We start from the raw sequence: 12,350 nt of genomic DNA on the forward strand, positions 1-12,350 counted from the left end.
AAATACAATCCACCTGTGTGTAATCAAGTCTCCGTATAAATGCACCTGCACTGTGATAGTCTCAGAGGTCCGTTAAAAGCGCAGAGAGCATCATGAAGAACAAGGAACACACCAGGCAGGTCCGAGATACTGTTGTGAAGAAGTTTAAAGCCGGATTTGGATACAAAAAGATTTCCCAAGCTTTAAACAGCCCAAGGAGCACTGTGCAAGCGATAATATTGAAATGGAAGGAGTATCAGACCCCTGCAGATCTACCAAGACCTGGCCGTCCCTCTAAACTTTCAGCTCATACAAGGAGAAGACTGATCAGAGATGCAGCCAAGAGGCCCATGATCACTCTGGATGAACTGCAGAGATCTACAGCTGAGGTGGGAGACTCTGTCTATAGGACAACAATCAGTCGTATATTGCACAAATCTGGCCTTTATGGAAGAGTGGCAAGAAGAAAGCCATTTCTTAAAGATATCCATAAAAAGTGTTGTTTAAAGTTTGCCACAAGCCACCTGGGAGACACACCAAACATGTGGAAGAAGGTGCTCAAAGCAAAATCTACAATGGAATGGAAGAAGGTGCATAAAGCAAAATCTACAATGGAATGGTTCAAAAATAAACATATCCAGGTGTTAGAATGGCCAAGTCAAAGTCCAGACCTGAATCCAATCGAGAATCTGTGGAAAGAACTGAAAACTGCTGTTCACAAATACTCTCCATCCAACCTTACTGAGCTCGAGCTGTTTTGCAAGGAGGAATGGGAAAAAATGTCAGTCTCTCGATGTGCAAAACTGATAGAGACATACCCCAAGCGACATACAGCTGTAATCGCAGCAAAAGGTGGCGCTACAAAGTATTAACTTAAGGGGGCTGAATAATTTTGCACGCCCAATTTTTCAGTTTTTGATTTGTTAAAAAAGTTTGAAATATCCAATAAATGTCGTTCCACTTCATGATTGTGTCCCACTTGTTGTTGATTCTTCACAAAAAAATACAGTTTTATATCTTTATGTTTGAAGCCTGAAATGTGGCAAAAGGTCGCAAAGTTCAAGGGGGCCGAATACTTTCGCAAGGCACTGTACTGTGGGTCAGTTTAGGGAAAGTCAGCAGAAGCCTGGTGGTGGCAGGGTATAATCTGGCAGCTGATGTAACATTACAGCTCCTTTGTGATTTGCTATTCCTTTTCATGCACCATAAATATTATGAGATCACAGTATATTATTATGACAGTGTAATTAGAACATACATGTGCAGTTGAACAAAAATGCAGTGGTAACAAGTGTGACCGAGTAAACACATAAAACACACATTTACTTGGGTAAGCATTACACACACGCACACACACACACACAGATGGTCAAAAATGGTGTCAGCTTTCACAGTGGAGTCTCCAGAAATAGCCCCCACCAATCAGGGATGACTTTAGTAGGCACACAAAAGCCCATGCTAATCTTTCAATTTCATTGAAGGACAAAACAATTTCAAAAGGAAACAAGACCAAGAGAAATGTCAGAGGCAGTAGCAAAAGGTAAAACTGAGACACGGGGACAGCGCTAGTGACATGCCCAAGAACAGGACAATGGGAAGGACAACAATGAGTTTGAGGCAGTGAGTGGTGGAGTGTATGGCTGTGACAGCAAACAGTAGAAGCTACTGTACTGTGGGTCCTCAGCTCTCCCTCCATGGCTTGTGGAGGGCCCTTGCCAATCCTGAAGTTCATTAGACTGCTGTCAAGCTTGGCTGGGTCTATATGAAGAACATTCTCATCAAAGCATCAGGCACATGCATGGTTAGGAAGATGGTATATGCACAATTATAGAACAGAACTGATTGATACACTCAGAGAAAATAAATCTAAAGCATATGAAGAACCAACTGGAACATAACAGGAGCAAGATTTCTTTATTAACACATTCCATAGCTATTTGTATGCAATTTACCTCCCTTTTTAACCACTAGTTGTTGCTTATTGGGGATATGCATAAGTGATTGCTTTATCCCTCAGGTTGCAGCTGTCAGACTGCATGTACTGAAATCACAGAGCTCTCCCCCCTTCTAAAGATAACCAGTTCTTTACTAAATTGTACCAATACAAAAAAAGTTATTTTGTGAGTCGGTTTGCTCCATAAAACCCATGACTACATTCATTAACCTTTTCTGTATGTTCCAAAGTCAGAAATGTTGTTGGAAACAATAATGTACATGTATTGATTCCATAGGCTACTATCAGAAAGAAGCTCAGACACAGGCATTTTGGTATTAATGACAGGCTAAATGCAAACCCCCAACTATCCACAGTGCATAACACTCTTACACGCAAACAGCATGAAATTCAAGCAAAATACTTAACAATACATTACAAAGGTGGGCCTAACGCAATGTCATTATTGCACCATGATAAACTGGTGCCATAACCAGCCAACCATTTCACACTAATAGGCTAATGCAAATGCTATGAGGGCAGGAGGGCATATTGGTCTGCCCTGGCTGCTAATCCAGGCGTAAATCATCTGGGGCCTGGCACTAGCTGGACGAGAAAACTATGAATGTTTGATTCTATTTACTGAACTGACATGGTAGTATAAAAGGGCAGGCTCCTGACTTAGGCACTTGCTGTAGGGCACTTCATCAACTCACCCCGGGCTCAGCAACTGGCTCCCCAGAGATGTATGACCTGGTTGACAGTCATGGATGGAGAGATTTATGAACCAGGCTCAGGGGCCACATAGACACCCTCTTTAACTAGCAGTGTAAATAAGAGGCATGTCCTGTTGCAGATGACCACATGAGTTGATGGGTTTACAGATTTCATCCACCATGCTCTCACCATTCTAACTTTGGAGGATTCACGTGGTCTTGAGTGCATTCAAATGTGCAGGCCTATTAGTTTTGTTTCACAGTCATATTCTGTGAAAGACTACCACAGCAGTAGTCCTGCATGGCACAGTTGGCAGAGCATGGTGCTTGCAAAACCAGGGTTGTGGGTTTGAGTCCCACAGTGAACCAGTATGAAAAGGTATAAAACTGGATGCATTCACTACTGTAAATCGCTCTGGATGAGGGTATCTGCTAAATAACTCAAATGTGCAGTAACAAAGACACCATTGTGGAAAATGGCATGTGCAATTAACTAGTATGATGGATGTGTGGAGAGTATCAACCCATTGTGCTGGTTGACAGCCACAATCAGTTTGATTACACTTGACTTATCAACAGGACAGTTGCCCTAACCAGTGTTTTCCTGGTACACGTGGGTTCAGTCACAGCCTAGCACATTTGTGGCCACTACCGAATCAATTGGACAAGAGCTTCAAAACAATTGGGACACAGCTGTTCAATTTTGATGATGGTGCATCACCAGGGAGAGTTGGACAGTCTATGGACATTCATTTAGTAATAACGTATACCTTTTATTCAGTTGTCACAACATGTGAGGTGAAACTTCTGACCTCAAATGGAAACACACAAATGTATTATATTGTTGCCTAACAGCAAAATAAAAGGGCGCACCCTCAAAACAGCACAATTAAAATGGTGTGCATGTGCCTCATTCTAATAAGAAAAATGTAGGATATATGCTGATCGCAATCAAAGTCAAATGGAGATCGGTGGCCTAACATCTGAGCTTTTAATAAAAATACATCTCGAGAATGCACGGATTGTAGGCTGTCCCCCTTTTCTCGGACCGGCTCATTTCAGTACCACAGATGGTGGCTTTTCATTCGTCTATCTATATCATATTTGAAGATGACACAGTGGCGACAAGTGCGGACATGTGCCCCTGAGGAAAACAACGGGTTGTGCAAAAATTGAAACGCTTACTGCACCCCACCCCTCTTGTCTCCTATAACGTATAGTACGACAAGCCCTTTTCCCGCATTCAACTAGGCGTAGCAGCGCAAAATATCTGACGGGCAGAAACTCCCCCCACCTTACTTCACTCCCTCACCTGGTATTTCGTCTTCAAAATCCATGTCCTCTTGTCCCTCGTCTTCATTGCTTAACGACCCAGGCATCTTTATCGCATACCAAAAAACCTCTTGCCTGAGAATTAACTGAAAGTTAACCCTCAAAACGCCACTGTTCACCTCGTATTGTCTCCCCGAAAATAATTATTTGGGTCTTGTGTAAATAAAATGTATATCTGTATATTTTCAAGAATGATGACTTCCCTCTTTTTGTAGGAAAACATGTATTTCCTTTTACACTCTTCTCTATCCAAGTCCTCCAGTCTGAAAATAAGAAAGAGACAAAACTGGAACACACATGCCCAGATTGTGACGTCTGGTCTGTTGCCATGACAATCCATCCCATAATTTTCACCACAACTAGTTAAGTCATGCTCCCCTAGTTACCACTTTTACTAGTTGTATGCAGTGCTGCAAGTAGCAATGTCAATGTGTGCATCTCTCCCCGTCTGTCTCTTTGCCCGTTTTCCCAAGCAAGTCTGTAGAAATTGAGGTTACACCAGGATATGGGGAAAAAACTTCACTCAATCCCCTCCTGAGCCCCCACTTCGCATTTCGTCTGAAATGGATTGGATGCAGTGTAATGTATCCTGTTGTAAGACCATCTAAGTCCAACTTGGTTTGAATAATCGACAAATTTGCGTATTTTAATGAAACGTGGGCTATTATGACAATGGCAAGAATCATAAAGCCAAGTTAATATATCTATTGGCATTATTAAACTTGAGGCAATGTGGGTAATTCGTCTTTAAACTTTAAAATATAGGATGCAAATAGCTCGCTGACACGAGGGCAACGATAATATGTTTGTGTGTATTGCATCTTGATTTGAAGGCGGCGCATGTTGAACAGTCAATGTTACAAAGTCATATTCTACAGAGAATGTATTCGTTCCTGAAATTATTGCAACCTACACTAAACTTGTTTGAATTGGCAATTTCAAATATATTATACATTTTGTTTGAGCAATTATTTAGTCAAGGTATACATGCATTCAACAAACTTACTTGCTTTTTCACCTACATAAAATTGCAAGTACGCAGCCAGTACTGTGTTGATTGCTTAGAACAGTTGTCAAGGTTACGCTGCAACCTGAACTCAGGGGTAGACATAACATAGTCAATTTAAATCCGGAAACCACCATTATTATGAAATATTACGCTTTGTATTGGTATTTAGTAACTTGTGGATGTCCATCATCCACCTTCGTATGATATGTTAATTTATTTTATTTTAGAGGGGGTGGATCAGCTTTAATATTGAGGATAGAATGTTGCTTCCATCAATGTAATTGTCTGCATCATTTCCAATCCCTCATATATGTTTTTGGTAAATATATCTATATATATATATATATATATATATATATATATATCTATATATACACATATATATATATATATGTGTATGTATGTGTATATATATATATATATATACACATACATTCACATACCCACATTTATATATATATATATATATATATATATAGGAAACAGGTACAAAAGTATCTATATCCACAGTAAAACGGAAACTATATCGACATAAGCTGAAAGGCCGCTCAGCAAGGAAGAAGCCACTGCTCCACAACCACCATAAAAAAGACAGACTACGGTTTGCAACTACACATGGGGACAAAGATCGTTCTTTTTGGAGAAATGTCCTCTGGTCCTATGAAACAAAAATAGAACTGTTTGGCCATAATGACCATTGCTATGTTTGGAGGAAAAGCTGCAGCTGAAGAACACCATTCCAACCGTGAAGCACGGGGGGGGGGGGGGCAGCATCATGTTGTGGGGGTGCTTTGCTGCAGGAGGGACAGGTGCACTTCACAAAATAGATGGCTATAAAAATTATGTGGATATATTGAAGCAACATCTCAAGACATCAGTCAGGAAGTTAAAGCTTGGTCGCAAATGGGTCTTCCAAATGGACAATGACCCCAAGCATACTTCCAAAGTTGTGGCAAAATGGCTTAAGGACAACAAAGTCAAGGTATTGGAGTGGCCATCACAAAGCCCTGACCTCAATCCTATAGAACATTTGTGGGCAGAACTGAAAAAGTGTGTGAGAGCAAGGAGGCCTACAAACCTGACTCAGTTACACCAGCTCTGTCAGGAGGAGTGGGCCAAAATTCACCCAACTTATTGTGGGAAGCTTGTGGAAGGCTACCTGAAATGTTTGACCCAAGTTAAACGATTTAAAGGCAATGCTACCAAATACTAATTGAGTGTATGTAAACTTCTGACCCACTGGGAATGTGATGAAAGAAATAAAAGCTGAAAGAAATCATTCTCTCTACTATTATTCTGACATTTCAGATTCTTAAAATAAAGTGGTGATCCTAACTGACCTAAGACAGGGAATTTTTAAAAGGATTAAAAGTCAGGAATTGTGAAAAACTAAGTTTAAATGTATTTGGCTAAGGTGTAAGTAAACTTTCGACTTCAACTGTATATAAACATATATATATATATATATATACAGTGGGGCAAAAAAAGTATTTAGTCAGCCACCAATTGTGCAAGTTCTCCCACTTAAAAAGATGAGAGGCCTGTAATTTTCATCATAGGTACACTTCAACTATGACAGACCCCCAAAAAATCCAGAAAATCACATTGTAGGATTGTTAATGAATTTATTTGCAAATTATGGTGTGAACCTGCTTTCATCTGTGAAGAGCACAGGGCGCCAGTGGCGAATTTGCCAATCTTGGTGTTCTCTGGCAAATGCCAAACGTCCTGCACGGTGTTGGGATGTAAGCACATCGGGCCCTCATACCACCCTCATGGAGTCTGTTTCTGACCGTTTGAGCAGACACATGCATATTTGTGGCCTGCTGGGGGTCATTTTTCAGGGCTCTGGCAGTGCTCCTCCTTGCACAAAGGCAGAGGTAGCGGTCCTGCTGCTGGGTTGTTGCCCTCCTACGGCCTCCTCCACGTCTCCTGATGTACTGGCCTGTCTCCTGGTAGTGCCTCCATGCTCTGGACACTACGCTGACAGACACAGCAAACCTTCTTGCCACAGCTCGCATTGATGTGCCATCCTGGATGAGCTGCACTACCTGAGCCACTTGTGTGGGTTGTAGACTCTGTCTCATGCTACCACTAGAGTGAAAGCACCGCCAGCATTCAAAAGTGACCAAAACATCAGTAAGGAAGCATAGGAACTGAGAAGTGGTCTGTGGTCCACACCTGCAGAACCACTCCTTTATCGGGGGTGTCTTGCTAATTGCCTATAATTTCCACCTGTTGTCTATTCCATTTGCACAACAGCATGTGAAATTTAAGTGGACAGTTTGATTTCACAGAAGTGTGATTGACTTGGAGTTACATTGTGTTGTTTAAGTGTTCCCTTTATTTTTTTGAGCAGTGTACAGTGCCTTGCGAAAGTATTCGGCCCCCTTGAACTTTGCGACCTTTTGCCACATTTCAGGCTTCAAACATAAAAATATAAAATTGTATTTTTTTGTGAAGAATCAACAACAAGTGGGACACAATCAAGAAGTGGAACGACATTTATTGGATATTTCAAACTTTTTTAACAACTCAAAAACTGAAAAATTGGGCGTGCAAAATTATTCAGCCCCCTTAAGTTAATACTTTGTAGCGCCACCTTTTGCTGCGATTACAGCTGTAAGTCGCTTGGGGTATGTCTCTAACAGTTTTGCACATCGAGAGACTGAAATCTTTTCCCATTCCTCCTTGCAAAACAGCTCGAGCTCAGTGAGGTTGGATGGAGAGCATTTGTGAACAGCAGTTTTCAGTTCTTTCCACAGATTCTCGATTGGATTCAGGTCTGGACTTTGACTTGGCCATTCTAACACCTGGATATGTTTATTTTTGAACCATTCCATTGTAGATTTTGCTTTATGTTTTGGATCATTGTCTTGTTGGAAGACAAATCTCCATCCCAGTCTCAGGTCTTTTGCAGACTCCATCAGGTTTTCTTCTAGAATGGTCCTGTATTTGGCTCCATCCATCTCCCGATCAATTTTAACCATCTTCCCTGTACCTGCTGAAGAAAAACAGGTCCAAACCATGATGCTGCCACCACCATGTTTGACAGTGGGGATGGTGTGTTCAGCTGTGTTGCTTTTACGCCAAACATAACGTTTTGCATTGTTGCCAAAAAGTTCAATTTTGGTTTCATCTGACCAGAGCATCTTCTTCCACATGTGTGGTGTGTCTCCCAGGTGGCTTGTGGCAAACTTTAAACTACACTTTTTATGGATATCTGTCTTCTCCCCTTCATCTCGATTGAAGAGGATTTAACAGGTGACATCAATAGGGGATCAAAACTCTTACCGGGATTCACCTGGTCAGTCTGTCATGGAAAGAGCAGGTGTCCTTAATGTTTTGTACAGTTAGTGTATGTTACGAATTGCAATTCCTACTGAAAGAGAGCTACTGACACCGCCCCCAGATAGAGGAGAATAAAGCAGCCAAAGAGTGAACACACACAGGGAACTTTATTCACATACAGGAGACGATGAATATGGGGATGCATATGAGAATGTACATGGGGATGGTTCTGTAGGAAAGGTAATGGTTCTGTAATGGACCGAAACCGAGGTAATGAATACACACATACTGAATGAATATACCAGGGCACAAATCAAGATACAGAATAGAGCAGTAATAAATGTCAAAGGACTGTAGAGATTGTATATGCTATCTGCAGAGTATTATAGAACACAGTAAACACAGAGGGGCAACATAAAATACACAATAGTAGTAACCAACTATGAAGAACAATATACAAATATCACACAACTCACTTTGGGCACCCATCCCATCTCACAAGTTCAGAGATATGAATGAGTCCAGTTGTTGATGGGCAGAGACAGAGATGTTGCTCTCTGCCACTGCTTTAGGGAGACTTGAGGTATTGTGTGACCTGTTTAGTCAACCTAGTAGCCTACCTAGCAACCTATCAGGGCACATGCCACAAAGGTCAGAAAGAGTTTGAGAGGCAGGTTTATGGTACCCCGTAGTGCAGCTAAGGGGTTGTGAGGTGCTGATAAGTCACCAGCAGGGAATTCCTAACAGCCACCCCTATATATGAGCACCATATTTCCACCACCCCATCAGAGGCAGGCAAGAAGCAGCCAGGGGACAGAGTGCTGAGGTTGTCCATATTGATGGCACTTCAGAGTAGGGCCAGCCCACTGCAGCAAGTCAGGTGCTGGGGGGGCTCCCCCACAGAGGCGGGCCAGGAGTGCCCCCATGTCCAGGGAGGAGAGCAGGCCCAGCGGCAGCGACTCCCCAACTGAGGCAGGCCCCAGCAGCGGAGAGCAAGCGGGGTGGTGTTCCCCCACAGGGTCTTGCTGTTCCCCAGTAGAGGAGATAAGGCCTGGCTGCGACGGTTCCCAAACTAAGGCAGGCAAGTCCCCCAGTGCAGGACCCAGGGCAGGTCCCAGAGCAAGGCCCAGATCAGAAGGCAGTGATGGTGAGTCCAGGGCAGATGGTGGATCAGCTCGGACCCCAGGAGCAGGAATATGTAGTGCCTCTGAGACAGGACACTGGGGAGTCAAGTCTGGGTAGTCGCCCGCGATTAGGTCTGGTGTGTCCCACACAGTCACGTCGGGGGTTGAGTCCAGCAGCAGCAGGACCAGGACTGGAGATCGGTCATGTGGTGCATGCTGGGCAGGGGCATCCCGGACAGAGGCATCCTGGACACCCCAAATGGGACCCAGGGCTGTGGATGGGTCAGGTGAAGCAGTACTGTCAGTAGCTGGTGATAGTGGTGTGGCTAGGTCTTCCCATGGGCCCAGGTCAGGGCTGGACCGCTCATCAGAGGTAGCAGCAGACAGGTCCAGTGCTGCTGGAGGGTCCCCTAGTTCAGGAACAGGCTGAGAGTCAGAGGCAGGCATGATCTGGTGGTGGTGAGGAATTGGGTCCTGTCAGCAACATAGGCTCACTACCCCGTGGCAATTCTGCTGGAGTCGCATAGACTGCCTGAGCCAGGGAGAGGGCTCCCCCAGAATCCACAGCAGTGGAGGGGGGATCGGGAATGACATCTGTAATAGACTCAAGCAGGCAACTCCAGAGGAATGTGATTGACCACATGAAAAAGGAATATTGCAATATTTATTGTTTAGAGGCGCTGCATTTGAAAGCAGATTCGAAAAGTCATTGCAACCATAGAGATCCTATTAAATTACCCGAGGGGCTGTCATAAAACTTCAAAGTTCCAGAATTGGGTGAAAATGGCAGCCAGGGAGAAATCCAAACCAGTCTAATTGGAATGAAGGGCAGAGGCATAATCCAGATTTTTCTGGATTATGTAAAAGGAAGGTGTATCAGAAATTGTGTAACACAATTGTCAACCTAAAATATTTTCATATAATTATAAATACAGTTTATACCGGTTTTATACACATGTTCTGTATAAATAGCCTCTAAAAAATATGTAAACAGACCATAAATGTCTAAATTGTTTTCTTGGAAAGCTCTGTGCTATTATTTTATAATTTTTTATTTAACCAGGTAGGCCTGTTGAGAACAAGTTCTCATTTACAACTGCGACCTGGCCAAGATAAAGCAAAGCAGTATGACAAAAACAACACAGACTTACACATGGGATAAAGAAACGTTCAGTAAATAACACAATAGAAATATCTATATACGGTGTGTGCAAATGTAGTAAGATTAGGGAGGTAAGGCAATAAATAGGCCATAGTGGCAAAATAATTACAATTCAGCATTAACACTGGAGTGATAGATGTGCAAATGATGATGTGCAAGTAGAGATACTGGGGTGCAAAATAGCAAAAAATAAATAACAATATGGGGATGAGGTAGTTGGGTGGGTGGGCTATTTACAGATGGGCAGTGTACAGGTGCAATGATCAGTAAGCAGCTCTGACAGCTGATGATTAAATTTAGTGAGGGAGATATCAGTCTCCAGCTTCAGTGATTTTTGCAATTCGTTCCAGTCATTGGCAGCAGAGAACTGAAAGGAAAGGAGGCCAGAGGAGTTGGCTTTGGTGATGAGCAGTGAAATATACCTGCTGGAGCGTGTGGTACGGGTGGGTGTTGCAATGGTGACCAGTGAGCTGAGATAAGGCGGGGCTTTAAATAGCAAAGACTTATAGATGACCTGGAGCCAGTGGGTTTGGCAACGAATATGAAGCGAGGGCCAACCAACGAGAGCATACAGGTCGCAGAGTGTTGGAGGCTATTTTGTAAATGACATCGCCGAAGTCAAGGATCGGTAGGAGAGTCAGTTTTACGAGGGTATGTTTAGCAGTATGTGAAGGAGGCTTTGTTGCGAAATAGGAAGCCGATTCTAGATTTAATTTTGGATTGGAGATGTTTAATGTGAGTCTGGAATGAGAGTTTACGGTCTAACCAGACACCTAGGTATTTGTAGTCCACATATTCTAAGTCAGAACCGCCCAGAGTAGTGATGCTAGGTGCAGGCAGCGAGCGGTTAATGAATATGCATTTAGTTTTACAAGAATTTAAGAGCAGTTGGAGGCCACGGAAGGAGTGTTACATGGCATTGAAACTCGTCTGGAGTTTAGTTAACACAGTGTCCAAAGAGGGGCCAGAAGTATACAGAATGGTGTCATCTGCGTAGAGGTGGATCAGAGAATCACCAGCAGCAAGAGCGACATCATTGATATATGCAGAGAAAAGAGTCGGCCTGAGAATTGAACCCTGTGGCACACCAATAGACTCTGCGAGAGGTCCGGACAACAGGCTCTCCGATTTGACACACTAAACTCTATCTGAGAAGTAGTTGGAGAACCAGACGAGGCAGTCATTTGATAAACCAAGGCTATTGAGTCTACCGATAAGAAGCCTTGGCCAGGTCGATGTAGACGGCTGCACAGTACTCTTTTATCGATGGCGGTTATATCGTTTAGGACCTTATAAGACACAATATCACTTTTTGCATTTACAGTGCCTTCAGAAAGTATTCATGCCCCTTGACTTTTTCCACATTTTGTTGTCTTACAGCCCAAATTTAAAATTGTATTAAATATATTTTTTCACACAATACCCCATAATGTCAGTGGAATTGTTTTTCAAAATGTTAACAAATTAATAAAAAATAAAACGCTGAAATGTCACGAGTGAATAAGTATTACTGAGGAGTAAAAATGTGTGTAACAATGATTTTTTTAGACTACCTTATCACTGTGCCCCACACATACAATTATCTTTAAGATCCCTCAGATGAGAACTTAATTTCAAACACAGATTTAACCACAAGAGAGGTTTTCCAATGCCTTGCAAAGGGCACAAAAAAGCAAACATGAAGCAAACATGAAGTTATACCACTTTGGATGGTATATCAATACACCTCGCCACTACAAAGACACAGGTGTCCTTCACCATGAGTCCAATCGTGACTAAAATAGTTTAATGGCTGTGACAGAAA

General features: G+C 42.6%; 1 protein-coding gene across 4 annotated transcripts in view; it reads right to left on the bottom strand.

The window, feature by feature from the left end:
* The window catches only part of LOC110528005 (ATP-dependent chromatin remodeler CHD5), a 39,215-nt gene extending 34,776 nt beyond the window's left edge, over positions 1-4,439 (bottom strand). For all 4 annotated transcript variants that reach the window (XM_090241217.1, XM_090241216.1, XM_021609773.3 and 1 more), the window contains exon 1: positions 3,941-4,439. In XM_090241217.1, the coding sequence (XP_090097343.1) occupies positions 3,941-4,007 (67 nt within the window). In that variant the 5' untranslated portion in view covers positions 4,008-4,439. The remainder of the gene's footprint in view (positions 1-3,940) is intronic.
* Positions 4,440-12,350: the final 7,911 nt, after the last annotated feature.

Source organism: Oncorhynchus mykiss, chromosome 7 (genome assembly GCF_057628025.1).
Source record: "Oncorhynchus mykiss isolate SJ-2025 chromosome 7, ASM5762802v1, whole genome shotgun sequence".
NCBI lineage: Eukaryota > Metazoa > Chordata > Actinopteri > Salmoniformes > Salmonidae > Oncorhynchus > Oncorhynchus mykiss.